Below are 19153 nucleotides of genomic sequence, written 5' to 3' on the forward strand. Positions count from 1 at the left end.
TGTAAAATTATGTCTAGAGCTGAATAAACTTTTAATTGTTCAGTTTAGGGGTTAAACCAAAGATTTGGAAGAAGGTCAGGTCAAAAGACAACATTTATGGCTTTTTCATTTAGTCCAGGATACTCTCTGGTCAACAGTTTTCTTAAATTACAATGAAATGTTTTCTTTTTGTTTTGGACATCGTTGCTCTCTGCAAATTTTTCATAGCATATTCAGAAATGAGATTAGTACGTATCAAAAACATTTCAACTCCCTGTAATTCCTCTCATTCCCATTCTGTGAAAAATCCACATTTGTGGATATTTCACTCTTTACACCTCTGACATTTCCATACACGGCATCAGGTCATTATTTTGCTTGCTGTAGTTCACTCATCCATTTATATTGTAGCTGCTCAAAGATAATTTCAGAGTAACACCATAATCAAAGTACAACCAATAACTTCTTTGTCATAATCTTTGTCTTAATTTGTTTAGTATGTATTCATAATTAGATGGAGTTTTTTTCCTTACAGGTTTCTTGCGAAAGAGGCAAAAAACAGAATTTGCCATATTTTTTCATGTTTCTTTCTGCTTAGAAATATTTTTTTGTATGTCTGGATTTTCATGGAATGTTGTGAGCTAGCTTATTGGGAAAAATATAATATTACATGCTATATACAATCAACCATCATCCAATGCATGTTATCATTCTACTTACTGGTCATCAAAGTACAGATGAGAAATATTATCAGATGAAAATCTGTGTATTTTTAAATGCAGTCCCAACACAACCAGCATGCACAAAGAAATAAGACATAGTGAAAATTTCTCACTTTATCTGAAATATCAGATTAAAAATAAAGCTGTTCATTAGGAGATACTGTTTTGCTTTATACTAAAACTCTCTGGAGTGATGTTAGATTACTGCTCTCCAAATTCAGTACTGATAGATACAAACTCAGATTTTGGCAACACTATAATTTTGAGAGCAAAAATTTAAAATGGGCAAGATAATATTTTAAATGTCCTCCCTTTTTCTTTGTTTAAAGTGGCTTCTAACATATTTTCCCATATGATCTTCAGTGTATTTTTTTCTGATTAAATTGATTCTTTAATATTATATTTGAAGACTATCTTGTAAAAATGAAACTTCTAAGCTACGTCTTCTATGTGAACTTGTCTTTGGCTTTGGGTTTGCTGACCCTGAAGTAGCATTTTATTGTAAAGTTGCACTGTATTTCTTGTTTTGATTTAATTCTTAGCTGGTGTAGGAGTTTTGGCCAGAATTAGTGTACTATGGAAAGTTGATTTTTTATGCCATGATTCCAAATAGAGTTGAAAATATTTGGCTACACTGTGCAATGCTAATGCCAGTATGTTGATTTAAAAAAGGATTTTATTTCTCTCTGCCAATGACTGTAGCAGAAAACCATCATTATCATAAATGTAACCTGATACCCCTAAAAATTACGTATAAAAAAGGTCTTACTCCAAAAGGATAAAATTCATAGATATGTAAATTTGTGTTTATGACATTCACACCTGTTGAGACAAAATTTTTCATTATGTCTGTGTTGGGATCGCATATTTTATTTTAGGATAATATTATTAAATGCTGGTTTATGGTATGTTTAAAGTACTATAAAGTTGCTTGTTTTTTTTTTTTAATAACAACTGTAATTGAGTGATAAATATAAATGATAGAATAACATATAACATAACATTGCTCTGTCTATGTAATGATGAGGAATATGATGAGTCACAAAGCCATGGATTTTCAAAAGTCACTCCCCTGTATGGTGATAATGTAACCCTTTCATATGCCGTGAGAATTGCTGTATGCTAATGGATCTGCAATTACCTAATTTCTGTAATTATTTAAGCCATTGAATGACTTAAGGAAGTAGTTTAATTTTCCAGTGCATCATTTCCAGTGCAGAGGAGGATAAGTGCAGGAGATAAGGATTTTAGACTCTTCTCAAAAGTGCCTACTGACAGAAGGCAATGGGCACAAACTCAAAAACCAGCAAATTTAATGTGAACACAATAAACCTCTTTACTGTGAGGATCACCCAACACAAGTGGTTGTCCAAAGAGGTTGTTGAGTCTCTGTCCATTGATATTATCCAAAACCCAACTGGACATGGTCCCTCACAACCTGCTGTACTAGAGGTGGATGAAGCAGTGGGTTGGACTAGAGAGGTCTTGAGATGTCTCTGCCGACCTCAACTATTATGTGGCTTTCCAGAATAAGATAAGCCATACTCATGAATTTTTGGTGGTACGTTCAATCAGGTTTTATCACGTCATTTTGGAGAGGTGTGAAAACTGCCTTGACCATCACAAATGCCTCAGTCAATTTTTTTCTCAGAAATCTGTTCCTCTGCTAATGGCTCTCTGCCACATGGATTTTCTGTAAAAAGCAGCCATTGCATTTCATGTATTTAAGGCATTCATGACAGTTTTTTTGTGGTGACTAATCAGATGAAACTGAAAGTGAAAATTTAAAAGACAAAATAATGGGACAGATATCAAGTTGGAAAGATTTTTTTGGTGGGTCAGTGCACACAGGCTTCTGTATTTCAAAGCTGAAAATTTAAGTATTGAGGTTCTGCAAGTAACCAATGTTAGCGGTGATTTTTTTTTTCTTCTTTTTTTGTACTATCCATTTTAAATATATGGATTGCATTTTATTGCTGTATTGTCACTCTGTTTAATATTACTTTGAGTATATGGTAAAACTGAACAAAAAGTTTAGTTCTCTTTTCCTATTCTGCTTCAATGAGAATGCAGTTCCTCAGTCTCTAAAATTCAGTAAGTACCACAATTTGAGGAGATTAATACCCTGACAACAACAACTCCTCCTCTGGAAATATGGGCCTGCACAAAGGTAAATATCTTGGTGTTCTGATCAGACTGTGTTTAACAATATGTCACATTTTAGTCATGTTTGAAGGAAAAAAAACATTGAATGAAACACATTTCTATGAACACAGTCAAAATAAATTCTCCTAAATGTCTTTTGCAGAACTTGAAACTATAGACTGAAAGGCAATCTAAGGTTATTAGAGTGCTTTTGAAGTGTTGCATCTGGGGTTATCAGAACTGTTTCAATTACTGATGGTTGAAATTAGTGCACTGAACTAAAAAATAACTTACGTATGTTCCTTTTAGTGTTACAGTCCAGGGATAGCTGAATCTCACTACTCTGGATTTGAACCTAATGTTTTATGTGCAAGCTACTAAGTTACTCTCATTTTATGAAATCATTTTCACTCACCTTCAGAGATGAACACTCATTGTTGTAAAACAGATTTGTATGTTAAATACCCTAAGAGAAACTTCTCAGCAGTTCACACAATCAGAACAGCACTTTGTCTAAACTCTTCAAAAAAAGGGTAAATGTCTTAGAAAGGCTCTAAAAGTTTATTTATTATTCAAATGTGCATAACAGTGATTTTTCTCAGTTTAAAATGTTAGTTTCAAAAAAATATAATTATGAGCAAAATAAAGCCTTTTGCCTGTATACTTTTCAACAGCTCACAGAACCCTTTTTTTATAGAATGTCCACAACAAATATTCCAGGTAAACAGTTATGTTGATGGTGAATTGAATTTTCTTCCAGCCAAAACTTCCTACTTTTGAAGCTTTGGACAAGGCAAATACAGCAGTCTAGAAATATATAATTCAACATTAAAAGAGTGAGACCAAATAACACCTGTTGGAAGCAGTAAAACCCTAAAGCCATGATGTATAATAGTTAACAAATTTAGAGGATTATCCTTTGATTTAATTGCAATATTGATTTAAATGTCCTGTTGGTTTCAGTTGGAGAGAATCCCAGGGAATGTCCTGCCCTCACTGATTTTGTGTGTGGGAATAAGAATTGCATAGAGTCTCAGCTCATCTGCGACTATAAACCAGACTGTGAAGACCTATCAGATGAAGCTGACTGCAGTAAGTATCTCTTTGTGTGTTAATCTAATCTTCAGTTAAAATTATCGCTTTAAATTCTGTAGCATAGTTTAGGTGAGCTCATAAAGATGATTCATTCACTCAGAAGATGATCACAAGCAGGTTGCCTTGTCCCCGGGTTGAAATGTCTGATATTTTCACATCCTCAGAGATATTTGCTGCAAAAAGTATTCAAGAGCGGTTTAGTTGCAAAAGTGTAACTAACTGAAACCAAAGGTTAAATACTCAAAAAAACTCTGACACCAAGGCCAAAACCAGTTTAAGGATTAAAAAAAAAATACTTGAGGAATTAAATCAATGAGTTACAATAAAAATTAATTCTGCGAAAAAAAAAAAAAAAAAGTAAGCTTATTTATTAATGTAAAGAGGTGTTGAAAGGAAATATCCATGTTGAATGCAAAAGCTCACTAAGCAAAACTTATGTACAATAACATTTAGGCATGATTCTGCCATAAAAAAGTTGAATACTTAAAAATAAGCTTGTCTTTCCTTTCAAATGAGTTTTACCTTTGTGATCTCCATAGTGTGAGTACAGTTTCATTGTTTGATCTTGCTTCTACCTCAGAGCTATGAAAATATTTTACTGTCATCTCTCTATTACAGAAGAGTTGGAAAAAATTGAGTCTGTTTATCTTTGCCTAAGTCCTAATGAATACTGAGACACGATTTGTCTGAAGGTATTCTTTGCTGAGGCTAATTGAAATGGAAGGACACAGCTCCATTTGAAAAACTGGATCAAGTTAATGGGCTTTCCATTTCAGGCCTGAAACTCAGAAGCAGTAAAGCATTGTGTCTTTGTTCCTGCTCCATATTTTTTTTTATTTACAATTATGGTCTGGATTGGATATTTGGAGTAGGAAGATTAGGTAGTCCATAATTGTTAATCTTTGATCTGGAGGGTCAAATTCTGCCATAATGCAGGTATGCTCAAAAGTAAACTTGCTAGACAACGTAAATGAATCCACACATCAATCCAATGTTCATCCTTTATGGAAGTAAAAGTACTTCACTGAAATTAGCCAATATTTTGGGATCCTTTGAAAATCAAGGTCCTTTTTTCTTGCATGGTATTGCTACCTGCTCAAATGAACAGGATTACAAAAGTAATGACCCTTTATTGGATGATGCGCATGATAATGTTTTTACCAGGCTTACACAGACTTACATACTTACTAAAAAAGATGCTAAGATGTCACTATAGGAGATTTTGCTTGGAGTTTCTCCCTTTCCTAAAAATAAATAACAGTTCTGAAGTATAACAGCTGAAGATAGTGCCAGTATTTCTGATCTCTACCTCTTGCAGTACTTTGTGTTGCAGTGAACTTTGTGAATCATATTCATGGAAATGAATTTACATTGAATAATAATTTAAAAATTCTAGGTTCTTAAAAGTAGACTACAATATAGATTTTAAACAGCTAATCTGTATTTTTTGTATAAAATTTTAGTACTTTTTCAGGAGTTAGGCAGCAAAAAAGTAAGCACAGCAGAATATTTTTCAAATGTAAGTGCAGCAAAATATTCTGTAAACTCACCCTTGTAACATTTTCCCCACCTAGCAGATACACACTAAATTTGAATTACTGTCCAAAGTGAACTGTTCAGTAAAGGTATTCAGAAAACTATGGAGACAATTTATTCTCTAAATATTGTTAGAGAACATAATAGCTTCCTTGGGGGAGGGTGTTGTTCTGTGTTTTCTAGAAGAACTTTTTTCTTTGTCAGATAATAGATTGGAACATTTCAGGCCAAAAATTATCCTGAATCACAGTAAAGTAACTCAGTCTTTGCTATACTGAAGAAAAGCTTTTCCAAGGGGAGAAAAAAAATAATTGCTGATATTCACTTAAAAAAATAGATTGAAATATATTTTTATTGTTGATGGAAAGGCTGTAGATACACCAAAATATTTTCATCAGTCTTTAGTCTTGCTGTCTCTACCAAAGTGTAATGCAGAGATACAGTAATCTGGCATTCAGAATACTCAGATAAGCCCCAGGTATAATATTTCCCTGTCTGCTCTATTTTAGTCCCAACAAATTATGCCTTTTATTTAGATAAACACACTTTTTCCCTGAACATATATCTTATAGATGGGAATAAACAACATTAAAGGGCACATAATGCCTTCTAGATATGGAAACCTGATTATTTAAATGAAAAGACAACAGGAGCTGCTTAATCAGAAAAGAAAGTGTAACAGGCACAGAGAAACCTCTTCATAGCCTAACCTGTCCCATCACAAGTGGTTATGGCCACATTTTTCTGCAGTTTTCTCCTTTGCACTGAGCTCAAGATCTGAGCTTATTTCACATTCTACTATAGTAACTCCAAAGAAGTAAATGGACCATAATCTACTCAGCAGCAATTCCTGTATGCAGGATATACAACAGAACCTGTATGAAATGAACTGCATCCACATAGGCTGGTGGACTTTTTTAATAAACTCGTGGTAATTACTTACTCAATGTTTCATTCAGTCCAGTTGGGCAATCTTGCAAAATTTTGATTCTCTTTCAGTATGCTGCTGGGAGTACTGAAGTGAAAAAAACACACATGAAAGCAGTTTCAATTTTCATGAATTGCAGCCAACTATACAGACAGATTTGATTAATAGCAAACCTCAGTGTTGATGAACCAACTAGAGGAGTGCTTGAATTATTGAAATAAAAGTAATTTTTCCAATAAATGGAGCAATTTTCTTCTGCTGGCTTCTAAATAGGGCATGTTTACCCATAAAAAAAAACCCAGCAGGCGCAGATGGGTCACATGACTTTGTCAAACCAGTAAGTACTGTTCATAAATATTTATTAATAATTGCCTTCTGAATGCACTGTTAATGTATTAGCATAAAAAACCTGAAGTCAGGTATTCTATCATGACTAGTGTAAATTGTAAATGGATTTGGACTTTGATCTTATTAGAGATGCACAAGAAAATGTACTTTCTTTTTTTAAATAATGGGTTCCCTTTGTTCTTCTTGTGTTTGAGGTTATTGTTGGAGTTAGGCCTTTATTAGGTTTACATGATGTTTGTAATACACTGCCAATGCATATCTGTGCTTAGGAGAGGCACTTCAGTCCTTGCAGTACAAATTCTCCCCCTAGCATACAGGATTTTGATTCAGTGAATAACCTATATTGAATCAAAATTATACATCTTTTAAGATATTTGTCATATGCATTTAACTAAGATGACACTTTTTTTTACAGGGAACAAAAGTCCACAGGGTTACAGGGTTTGTGCAGACCTTGTTCATAAGCAGGTTTATGATAATGATATTTTCATAAAGAGTGGCCTCAGTTTTTCTTTTAGCATCAAAGTAGAAAATAGGGAAAAAAACCAAAACAGATTAATAGGAGGTAATTAAATCTATTATTTTTATCTATATCCTTTATAGCCAGACAATGATACATAAATAGTTGTATTTTAATATTGCAGAATATTTCTAGATAAAGGAACATAATCTAAATCCTCAAACCCATTCTGAACAGTCACAGTCAGACCTGTATCTAAAATGCATGGCTGATTGTGATGTTCAATAGTTTGTAACATTTTTCTGAAGTCTCCTCACAGGTGTTGTCCACACTCACACTCAGCAATTGTGTAGCTGCCTCTGCTTTATAACTAAGGAAAAGATGTTTTGGAGCCAACAGAAGAGATTTTGGTGCTATTTGATTCATCTGTACCACACAATTTTTATCATTTTGTTGATTAATTACTTTCCAGAGAAACCTGAAGCAGCAGAGTTAGAAGCGAACAGTTTAATTCATACCTCCTGAATTTAGGAAGAGTGTCCTAATCACCAGAACATATCTCTCACCATAAATCTGCCATTAGACATAATATTCACAAAGCCAAAAATTCACTCAGAAGGCCAAGAATTCATTCAAAATTTACTCAGAAGGTAGTGAGACACTGGAAAAATGCCACTGTGGAAGGGCAGTCCAGTTTTGCTAGCTAATTGTCCGGAAATCATTCTTTCCGTTTACCTTGGATAAGAGCTAAATTTGGTGGTCATTGGTTTGTCATGGGCATTCATCTGTACTAAAGTTTATACCTGCTCTTGAAGTAAAGAATGTGTTTTTCCTTTCCTCATTAACTATCACATATTATTTATGTCCATGCATGAAATTCAGGGAATCACAGTGTTAGCCATACAGAGTCCTTTTCATTTCCATTTTTTGTGTGCACACTATAGCACCTTTATGTAGAGCTGGGATCATAATTGACTTTTTGCTGTATTTTCAGGTTACTACACAAGTATTCCTGGAAGTTGTAACTTTGAAACACAAGATCAAGAGTGGACAACTGTATGTGGATTAACACAAGACACTACTGATGATTTTGACTGGAATATTAGCAACAGTGCTGTCACAGGGCAAACAGATCCTCATACTGACCACACACCAGGTATTGCCATGTGTACTACATCATTTCTGGGAAAATAAAATATTCACTGAATTAAAAAAAAAACCTACAAAAAATGTAGATTGGTACCAAGATAACAGCACATCTCAGTGTGATCAGCTGATACATGGGAATGGTTCAAAGCTGTGCCAGGAAAGGTTCAGACTGGACATAAGGAAGCATTTCTTTACCAATGGGGAGGCCAAACACTGGAACAGGCTTCCTAGAGGTGTTCAGTGCCCCCAGCATTTCAGTGTTTAGGAGGCATTTGGACAATGCCCCTAACAACATGCTTTATCTTGGGCAGCCTTGAACTGATAAGCCAGTTGGACTAGATAATCATTTTAGGTCTCATCCAACTGAAATAATCCTATTCCTTTGTATTCAACTCTAATAACAAATTTCAGCTACATAATTTCAGCTTCTGACATTAAAAGATGAATTCTCTGATGAAAAGGTAACTGGCTATAGTAATACTCTTCTCCTTGTCAATATTTCAAATAATTTACTTTTCCTGAAGTGTGCTACCATCCTAATCAATTTTATAAAAACATGGAACCATATGCAGGATGAGAAGGAGCAAACTGTGGGACTGTGTGTGAAATGCTTGAGGCTCCTACCTTGATTTAACTTACCTCCCTGACATTGGCTTGCCAGAAATGTTATTACAGAAGTTCTCCCAAAGATATTTCTGACAAACTGCTACCACAATGCCTGTTGATTGTCAGGAGAATGAAACAAATTGATAGGCAATAACAGTAATCTGTGTTATGTAGTAAGCAAAATTATATACTGTATTACATAAATATTAAATAAAATATTCTTTATATTATACAGTATATCTGGGTGGGATATTAATTTCCATCACAAATGCACCAATCTCTATTTGAGAAGTAGTTAGCTTTCTTTCTAGAAGCCTTGATGGTTAGAATCCTTATCTTAATTTCCATCTAATCAGCAAAGTATAGTTAATATTCAATCTAGAAGTATCAAAATTTATGCTGTTTTTCTCTTGGGTTTGTGAGCAGCATCATCTGCAGGCTTTGACTCTTTTTCTCTTGTATTTTATGTTTTCAAAATCAATAGAGGCACCTTATCATGGGTGGCTGTAGCCACTTCTGTCCAACTCATTCATACACCCTTTTCCTTTATTCTGCACCTGCTGCAGGAACTGCTCACCTGATCATGAGGGAACTGCTTATCTACCACAAATCACAGTTTTTGCAGACATTCCTACTACTTTATGTTGCAGGCTGTAAATCTGGAAGTGCATTCCCCTTGGAAAGGGGCAGAACAGACAAGGTAGAGGTAGAAACTACTGCAGCTGTTCCAGGCAAGCTGTTTCTTGCAAATAAGTAGTTCAACTTGCTTCCTTGCTGTTACTTTGATGCAATGTGATAACAAGACAACCACTAGCCCCTGGCTTTTTAAGGAGATTTTGTGTGTTTTTCTATTTCAGTTTCTGTCATTTAATTAGTTCTTTGTTCCTGTGAAATCACCCAGCAATTGTAAGAAAAAAAAAGTTAATAAAAGTGAAGCAAAAGGAAAACAAAATTAGAGCAAAGTGTTTACAAAATTATCCAGATTTGTAATTTACTTTTAAATTACCCAGGCAAGATATATTCACATTAGCTACAGAGGAATCACTTGTCAGAATTGCCAACAGCCTGTAATACTTAGAAATATCTATCACTCCATCAGGTTCAGGTTGGATATTAGGAAAAGGTTCTTCACCCAGAGGGTGATTGGGCACTGGCCGGAACGCGCCGCTACACCCAGGGAAGTGGTCACAGCACCAGCCTGACAGAGCTCAAGAAGCATTTAGACAATGCTCTCAGGCACATGGTGTGACACTTGGGGTGTCTTAGATTGGAAACTAGGAAATTAGAAAGAAATTATTTACTCAGAAGGCAGTGAGACACTGGAAAAAATTTGTGCAGAAGCTGTGGATGCCCCATCCTTGGAAGCGTTCAAGGCCAGCCTGAGTGTGTTCTGAGAAGCTTGATGCAGTGGTTGGCATCCCTGCCCATGGCATGGGGTTGGAACTAGATTATTGTTAAGGGCCCTTCCAACCCAAGCTATTCTGAAATTCTGTGAAATACACAAAGCATTAGCAAGGAAGATTTCCATACAAGTATGCTATGGTATATATGTATGTGGTAAAAACAACAAAAAAAAAAATACTAGCATCTGTGTTTATAAAAATGCCTATAAACTAAAACAAAGCATAAAATAGTATTGAAAAACTCTAAATGTTTTTTATATTTTTTTAAGGTAAAGGACAGAGATTTTTGTATGTCAACTCATCTACCCAGAAGGAAGGAAACAGAGCAAGGATAACTACCGCCAAATTTTTCCCAGCTAGTCTTGGCGTCTGTCGAGTTCGCTTCTGGTTCTGGATGTTTCCGTCTAGGCAAACAGGAGTCTTAAAGGTAAAAGTCCTTCTACTACATTATGGCACAATAATACTGGCTTTAGTACTATTTGCATTTTTGTGTCTAGGATTAGCAAAATCTCAGGAATTTATATTAACAAAACTTCATTACAACTTACTGCCATTACACAAATCTCCTGACAAGATCAAGTGACAGTTCTGCTTTAGTGTTAGTTCAACTTGAAGTCCTTTCAATACAAGTGTAAGAATTAACACTGCACATTTGACTAGCATACTAAAACCTACCCAGTACCATCACAGTTCTCTGCAGAATTCATTCTAACTTAAAATAGAGACAATTCCTAATGTTTAGTGGTTTAAATTACATGTTTTAAAAATATTAATGCAACTGTGTGTGAAAGCGTTTTATTAAAACAATTGGAAATAAGGTATTTAACTGTATTAACAATTATAGCCCAAGCTTCCATGAAACTGTCATCTTGCTGTTCTCCAAGCATCCTTAACAAGTACACTTTTGGTTGTTAAGTAATCCAGTAACAGTCCAAGCAGGGATGTGACTCCTTGGCAAACAACTCACTTCACGTGACTCACTGTATAAATATGCTGCACAGTTCCTTTTTAAGAGACCTGAGAAAGACTCCTATCTGTGGGGTTTGTTAAATTTTTAAAATACAGGTAATGTTATTTTTTTTTAGTCAGTACAGAATATAAGTTAGTCTATGTCAAAAGAATATTTTTGTAGTCTTGGACATTGAATTAAGTCAGGAAGTTTTTACCACTGTTTTCTCCACTGGAAAAGATAATCATAACACTGTTCCATGGGATTATAGTGCAATTAGGCTGGAAAGGCCTCAGGTGGTCTCTAGTCCAACCCCTTGCTCCAAGCAGAGTCAGCTACAAGATGATGCTGGGTGGCTCAGGAATTTACCCAGTCTTGAAAATGTCCATAAATGGAGACTACAAGTTACCTCCAGGGGTAACTTGTGCCACTGGTAAACTCTCCACTATCTTCTTCTTACATCCAGCCCAAGGATAATGTTATCCTTCATTCCAGCTTTTTTTTTTTTCTTTTCCTTTTTTTAGTATTTTTTTTTCAAATTTGCATTACAATTTTATCTCTAGCACCTAGTTTATTACTCTGAGTATTGCTGTACATTTACTTATTGATTAAAAAAAGCTGTATTTAATGAAGTTCATATAAGGAGCAGTAAAAAGCAAACGTAAATTCCTTTTTTTGACCTGTTGATAGCTGAAATACTGTGATATTATCTATGATTAACTATCTGTTTAAATTCAAGTATCCTGGACCTTACAGCATGCAAGATTGATGATGAGCTCCTTTGAAGGAGCTTTTGGTTGTTTTCAAGCATCACAGAACACTTAGCATTTGTGAATAAGTAGATGTGTGTGGCCTATGTGTGAGTTAGTAGGCAGACAGCCAGAGCCTGCTTTTTAATTGTACTTTTTCTTTTTAAGAAGATTAATTTAATTTCCTCTAATTGCCTCAATTTCATAAAGAATAATCTTACTCCCACATACAAATAAAGTTCCCTGTTTATGGCTTTTCTACATGTAGTCTTACATAGAAACGTATTCACAACAGATTGAGGCATTCATCAAGGAATGTCACCCCATCACAGAATCAATTTACCTCTGTGGACATTTTACTCTTTTCTGTCAAACTAATAAGCTATTCAGTATCAACTGTTGCTGTTATTAAATCAAGAATATAAATTAACTGTACCCATTCAAGTGAAAAAGGAAAAAGCCTAAAAGAACAAAAAAGAAAAGCAATAAAATCAACAGCCCAAAACTTCTGAAACAACAGCTCTGTGAAGATTTTTTTTTTCAGTTTGCAATGGAAGTGAAAGAAGTCAAACAGTAATAGGAAGTTTGAATAATGTGCCAGAATATAATAACATCAGTACAAAAGCTGATATAGTTCTTATCTGAAAGAGAGCTATCTAGTCAAATCTGAATTTAAAAAAAAAAAAAAAAAAAAAAAGGACTGCAGATATAGGACATACTGAGATGTGTGATTAAAATGACATACAAGGAAGCAGTAAAAGAAAGATTAAAATGGACGTTGTAATGGTATAGGAAATAGATGTGGTAGAACTACACAAAATAGTGGAAAGTTACAGGAACAATCCTATTCTTACTCAGAAAAAGAATTAGTCACTGAGGAAAGAGGAAAAGGAACTTGAAATGCTCCTATTCTGTATTCACAATGCACATTTCAGTTGCACAATTCGATTGTCATAAACTCTGTAATTTGTTCATAGGGAAAACAAAAGTCTGGGCTGTTACTTTTATTTTTAGAAAGGACACAATGTTTACAGCAACTCTTGCATTAACATAGAATGGATGCTATTTAAAAGAAATCTGAATACTCTTGCTTCAGGACTTCAATCATTAATCAAGAGGAGAAAAAAATTGCTTTGCAATGACTTTGTAAGAACAAACCCACCAAATTTCCTTAGAAATATTTGGTAAGTCTTTGAAAGGGGAGTTATCCAGCACTAAATACAAACCTGGTCTTATATATCAGTCAATGCATTCTGGACAAAAATACCTCTTAATACAAACAAGTGTTGCTGCATTATGCTGCAAATGTAAATTTAAAAAACCTCACATTTCTCTTTACATTCTTATGACTACTTTTTTTAATTTAAAGGTGTAGGAGAACAGTTTCAGCAGAAAATTAATGTGGTTTTCACATCTGTTTCTTCCCAATGGAAATTCTGTTGTTTATCTGTTAGTTACACTGAAAACACTCAGTGGTTATTATGCTTCTCTGCCCATTTACCTGAGGAGTCTGCCATACTCATACAGTGGAGAATTAAAACTTAAATTAATTCCTGATGTGATAGTATAGCTAATATATCAGTTTTCTGCCTTCGTATTTGTTGATACTAAAATAACTGATTTATAATAAATTTTGGTGTAAGACAGGTCACTTTTACTTAAAAAAATCTAAATATTTTATTACTTCAAAATAATGTTTAGGCAAAATTTTTATTACTTCAAACAGAGATTTAGGGGAATAAGGAGAAAAGAGGTAAGTAATTTTTTAAGAGCTTCTCTATTGGGACACTGAAATATGATACAATTGTGTAATCTGATTTGTGGACTTAGAAACAATTTCTGTCTGTCTCTGGTGAGACTTCGGTCCAAGGAAGACATGTGATGATGACTGCTGAGGAACATGAAAAGTTCAAAAGCATGATCTTAAAGATGTAAAGCAGAAAACCTAGCATCATTATTCACTGGAGTCAATGGAAATTTTCCTCAGCTGACACAAGTCTCTGGTGCCTAATGAAGTGAAAATACAGGTTCTCTTTCTCAAGATTTTCCTGTTTCCTCAGCTGGCAATTAAAGACTCTAAGTTGTCAATGGTGGGAAAATACATCTCCTATTATGCACCCTTCAGACCTGCATTGGTTTCTTATTTATTAGGCAATTCAGGTGGAATGTTGTACCTTCCTGCATTCCAACTGCTAGATTCAGGCAAGATCAGGGAGATAATATATCATATTGAAAAGTCAGGATGAGGGTACGGGATAGCCATGAGTTGTATCTGCTGATTAACAAATAGAAAATAGTTTACATTTTATGACCTTAAAAAGTACTTTCTGCGTCCTCAAAGTGAAATAAAAGCTGAAAAATAATTCAGAACTTTCTAACACACAGGATATTCTGTGGAGAATTAGAACTAAGTCATGACTTTAAGGCAGTAAATAGGATTTTCTGAAGAATGTTGTTCTCGGTGGATCAGCCAAATCAGTATTAGGCTGGAGAACAATCTTATCAGACTTATAAATACAGAGTTGTTCAATGGGATTTTGCTACAATTTGTTGTTTGGTTGTTTTGAGGGTTTTTTTGGGGGGGGGGGGGTGGGGGATTTGCTTGGTTGTTTTTTTTTTTGGTGGTTATTTTTCTTACATTACATACCATATAGTGAGATTCATCTTGCCAGCTTTTTCCTCTTGCACATCTTAAGTTGTTTTCACTACCAGGCTAGCTTGTACACATTAGATAGGATGCTGTGCAGGAAGGTGGTACTGAAGGTATTAAGCACCACAGAGTTGTACCCTTCCAGGGCTCTAGGGGGATCTTATCCATGAAAATTTGCTCAACCTTTCATGTGCTGCATGTGTTTACACAGGGAAGCAGAAGTCTTATATACACATGACATTCTTCCTTATTCAGAAGATGCTCAAACACTGAGTGACATGGGTAGCCCCAGGAGAGAAGATATTATTATGTTTCTTCCCTTTCACTGGGCACAACCTCAGAGAAAATAAGACCTGTATCCCTTGCTAAAGGAACAAAGTCCTTGGGCTTCCCATTTTTCTGAACTCTCCTTTAATCTCATTTGACTTAGCAGGCATTTTCAGTTATGTGTTATTCTTTTAGAAATTTCATCCAACATTTTTAGAAGACATCTAAGAACACAGACCCTTTCCTGGCATAGTTGTGGATAGAAAAATGTTTGGAGAACTCAGGTATTAAGGAGTACTTTGGCAAGTAGTGGGATTGAAGCATTACCCCTGTTATACACCAGGTTTAAACTTTAGTCCAACTGAGGACGGAGTCACATAAATTACCATAACATGTTAATTAAGCCATTAGTAATTACATACCTGCACACCCTTACTCTATGGTAAATGTAAGTTAAATCTCAAAGGAAAGAAAGACAAGGCATGTAAGATGACTTTGCATCTATGTGAACAGGAGCTGATGTCATCAAAATGTCACACTTAAGACCCAGTTTGACTTGCTGCCATTCCAGACCCACTGGCCAGTGAACACACAGCAGGATTCCTCACTGGTTTATTGTTGGTACTGAGCTTGAGCTGCAGGGTTGATCTGAATGTGCACAGAATGGGTCCTTGCTGCACTTGAGACCAGACTTTGTATGGACACAATGAAATTTCTCTGTACATAGACAGACCTATTCAAACAATTATTGTGCCTTGAAACTTTATGAGAAAATTCTCCTACTAACCTGACCAAAAGAATTGGAAGAAAAAAATATGTGGCTCTAAACAATGTGACAATCTTTAAGTATCCTGTAAGAAAGATGCTAATATTGTCTTCAAATGTTTTGGATTCTTCCCACTTCCCCAATAGCTATTTGTGCAGCTTTGAGACTTAACAATGAGATATACTGAAAGGGATATTACTTCAATATTTACCTTCCAAAAGTAAATATCACTGCTTATAGCTAAAACCATGTAATATTATTATATGCTGTAAAACTCCAGATCATCAAGATTGTCATATTTCATGATTGGTGAAATAGTGAATGGTTCCAGAGACACACACAGGTGTTTAACATTGTCCTAACCTCACAGAAAGGGTTTCTCTAATCAAGGGTTTCAACTTATTAAGACCTGAGAGCCTGGTAATGTGAAAAACTGTTACACACAAATTTTATTTTATGGGTTGAATCATCTCTTTCTTCTCAATACCTATCCTTTTAGCCCTTCAAGAGGTGTGCTTTTAGGAAGACAGGGCCAAGATGTTGCTGTTACACAGCCCTGTAACCAAAGATCAGGCTTTACAAAATTTGGTCCTGATTTCTGTTACTCTGTGTCAGTATTCTTTCTTGCTCCCTTACTCCAAAAATAAAATAACCTGCAAGAGTTGTCAGGCATCATAGAGCTTTTAATCAATATACCAAGTTCTACAAAGTATGTGGGATTTAGGGTGACATTTTGGTTTTTAGCTTAATTGTCCTGCCAGGTGGACTGGGACAATCAAACATACTGAATTATACAGATCATTAGTATGGATTCAAGTGCATAACTTCCTTGGGCCTCGGGATTTCCATTATTAAACTGGGGCATTCAGTTGGCAACATGAATCTACAGGTCACTGAAAAATTAGTTTAAGAGAATTATGTTTCTGAAAGTGATGTGAAGAGTATATTTATTATAATATTCAGTCCCTTAAAGAAATAGTTATCATCTGGAATACTTAGAATATGCTTATTTTCTTTTCTCCAGTGTTTTTTTTTGGGTTTTTTTTTTGACCCGATCAGATTTTATAACACCTGAGTGGGAAAAGCAAATACCTCTGTATTTTCCAGTTTCATGTTCTTGGCATAAATTCACTAGCTGTTGGTTAATTGGGACTTCATTCATTGCTTCACTTATTGCTTTCAGTATTCAAATATTTTATGTATTTTTATTCATACCTTTGCTAAATATGTTTGCAATAACTTTTTGTGACTGTCTCAAACTCTGTACTATAAATGGCTAGTACCAGATGACAGACTTATCCCTATACCTATATTTATACCTCTAAAATCTTCACTCAGTCTAACTATAAGGAAGTCACCATTTAGAGATGAAAGGATAGCTCAGGATTTTTCTCAGTCTTTTTTCAAATTTTAAATGAATTTGGGTTTAACTCTTTACTCATTATCTTTTGTATATCAAGCTGAGACTGTAGATTTTGCAATTAGTGATTGGGTTAGCAGCTATTTTTTTCTTTTTTTTTCTTTTCATGATAGCTTTCTATTTGAAGCTGAACTAGCATTAGCAAAAGTATTCAGTAACATTTGGTCATCACCAATATGAAGTGGATCTGAACCATATCTAAGAGGATCAGTACTGCCCAAGCAGGGAGGTGCACTGCTGCACTTGTCTGTGTTACTCTCCCAAGCTGCACTCCTGTTGCTTAATGCTGATTTATTTCTGTAATCAACAGGTCTACACAGTTGAAGAACATGGAACGGATATCCTTATGTGGTCTTCTAGCAGAAATGAAGAAAACAAATGGATGTATGGAAGTGTAGTTCTCTCCAGTAACAGCCTTTTCAGAGTTGCCTTTGAAGCTGAAGTGGGGTGGAGTAAACCCACAGAATTGGCTCTAGATGATATTTCTTTCACCCCAGAATGCATTGATGGAGGTATGCTGTTACACAACTATATATCATACATGTTCTCTTTTCAGAGGGCAAGGAAAATTGTGTCATTTTGTATTTCAATGTATATCACAGTCACAAAATCTGAAATATTTTCTTTTTCTCATGGTTTATAGAAGACAGTTTTGTGTTTTAGCTAGAACTTGAACATACGAATAATTATAGCAACTCAGAATATTACTGGCATTGAGGACCTGAACCACAGTTGAGAGGAATGTACTGCCATTCCACTATATTGGTTTTCTCCTGTATGAAAAAAGTCAACGACATTCGTTTGGGATCGAAGAGATTTATGAGTATCAAAGTAGTTCACAGTTATTTTCAAAGAAAGTTGTTAGGATTTTTCCTCTTTGCTCTTTTCATAAAATACAAATGTGTACCAAATTTGCCTCGCTCCTTTGAGTATTTACAATCTCACTTCTGTTACACAAGTATTTGATCTATGTAGAAAAAGAATTGTAATGTCATAAAATGCCCTGTTTTTTTCTGTGAGAAAAGCAGTGGCTTACTCTGAAAACAAAATGTAGCATACAATACCATATCAGAAGAAAAAGAACATAGTATACGTGCAAATACAGATTCTGATAGAAATATCAGCAGAACTTAATGACTGACTAAGGGACAACTAGGAAGTATTATTGTTAAATAAATGCCAATCTGAGGGTTATAAAAATCTTCTTTGATAACCTTTCTTTTTATTAATTCAGCTATTGTTATTCAGGTAGGACAGCCTGTGTATGACCTAGTTGTCATGCTGTTCAAGAAACTATTTCTACTATTATTTTCATTGTGATAAGCACCTTCTGGAGGAATTAAACACATGCTGATTAAAGCTTCAAGTGAAATAATATGTTCACACAGGTGACATTTGTTCAGTCTCAAGCTCAATGAGAGTTTTGTTTATTTTCTCTAAATAGGCTCAGGCAAATAATATTTTGGAATGTAATTCAATGAGCTGCAGACTATGTGCATAAACAGGCATTTGTTCTACCCATATTATGTTAATCACCTTTTTGAGCCATATCTTAAGGATTACATAGGCAGTTTCATGCATAGTATAACATAATAGGGAAATTTTCAAATTATATATTTTAAGTATCTGTAATTCTGAAATAATCATAACTATAGAAATAAAATAATTTTAATGGAGCAACATTTTATAATGACGTTATTTTTCTCCAGATATTTTCCAGTTGTAGAATACTTCAAACTAACTAACTTGTATCACAATCTATTGCTCTTACAAATGTGATATATCAGAAGTTTGGCCTGAAGAAAATTTGTTGGAGTTATATTGGTTATTTACAGTTTGTTCAATAAGTCAAAAACTTATGCCTTATCTACATGCATAAATTGCAGCTTGATAGATAATCTTCTCTCCAGACAAAAAAACTATCTAGATGCTGTTACTTGAGATTAGCTTCGTACTGTCCTTGGAAGAGTCCTATCTTAAT

General features: G+C 34.7%; 1 protein-coding gene across 1 annotated transcript in view; it reads left to right on the top strand.

The window, feature by feature from the left end:
- Nucleotides 1-19153, top strand: part of MALRD1 (MAM and LDL receptor class A domain containing 1) — a 236655-nt gene that overhangs the window by 153683 nt on the left and 63819 nt on the right. Inside the window, exons 29-32 of the mRNA XM_068212566.1 lie at nucleotides 3810-3938; nucleotides 8208-8369; nucleotides 10641-10798; nucleotides 17483-17684. Of these exons, the coding sequence (XP_068068667.1) occupies nucleotides 3810-3938; nucleotides 8208-8369; nucleotides 10641-10798; nucleotides 17483-17684 (651 nt within the window). The remainder of the gene's footprint in view (nucleotides 1-3809; nucleotides 3939-8207; nucleotides 8370-10640; nucleotides 10799-17482; nucleotides 17685-19153) is intronic.

This window comes from Anomalospiza imberbis, chromosome 1, assembly GCF_031753505.1.
Source record: "Anomalospiza imberbis isolate Cuckoo-Finch-1a 21T00152 chromosome 1, ASM3175350v1, whole genome shotgun sequence".
NCBI lineage: Eukaryota > Metazoa > Chordata > Aves > Passeriformes > Viduidae > Anomalospiza > Anomalospiza imberbis.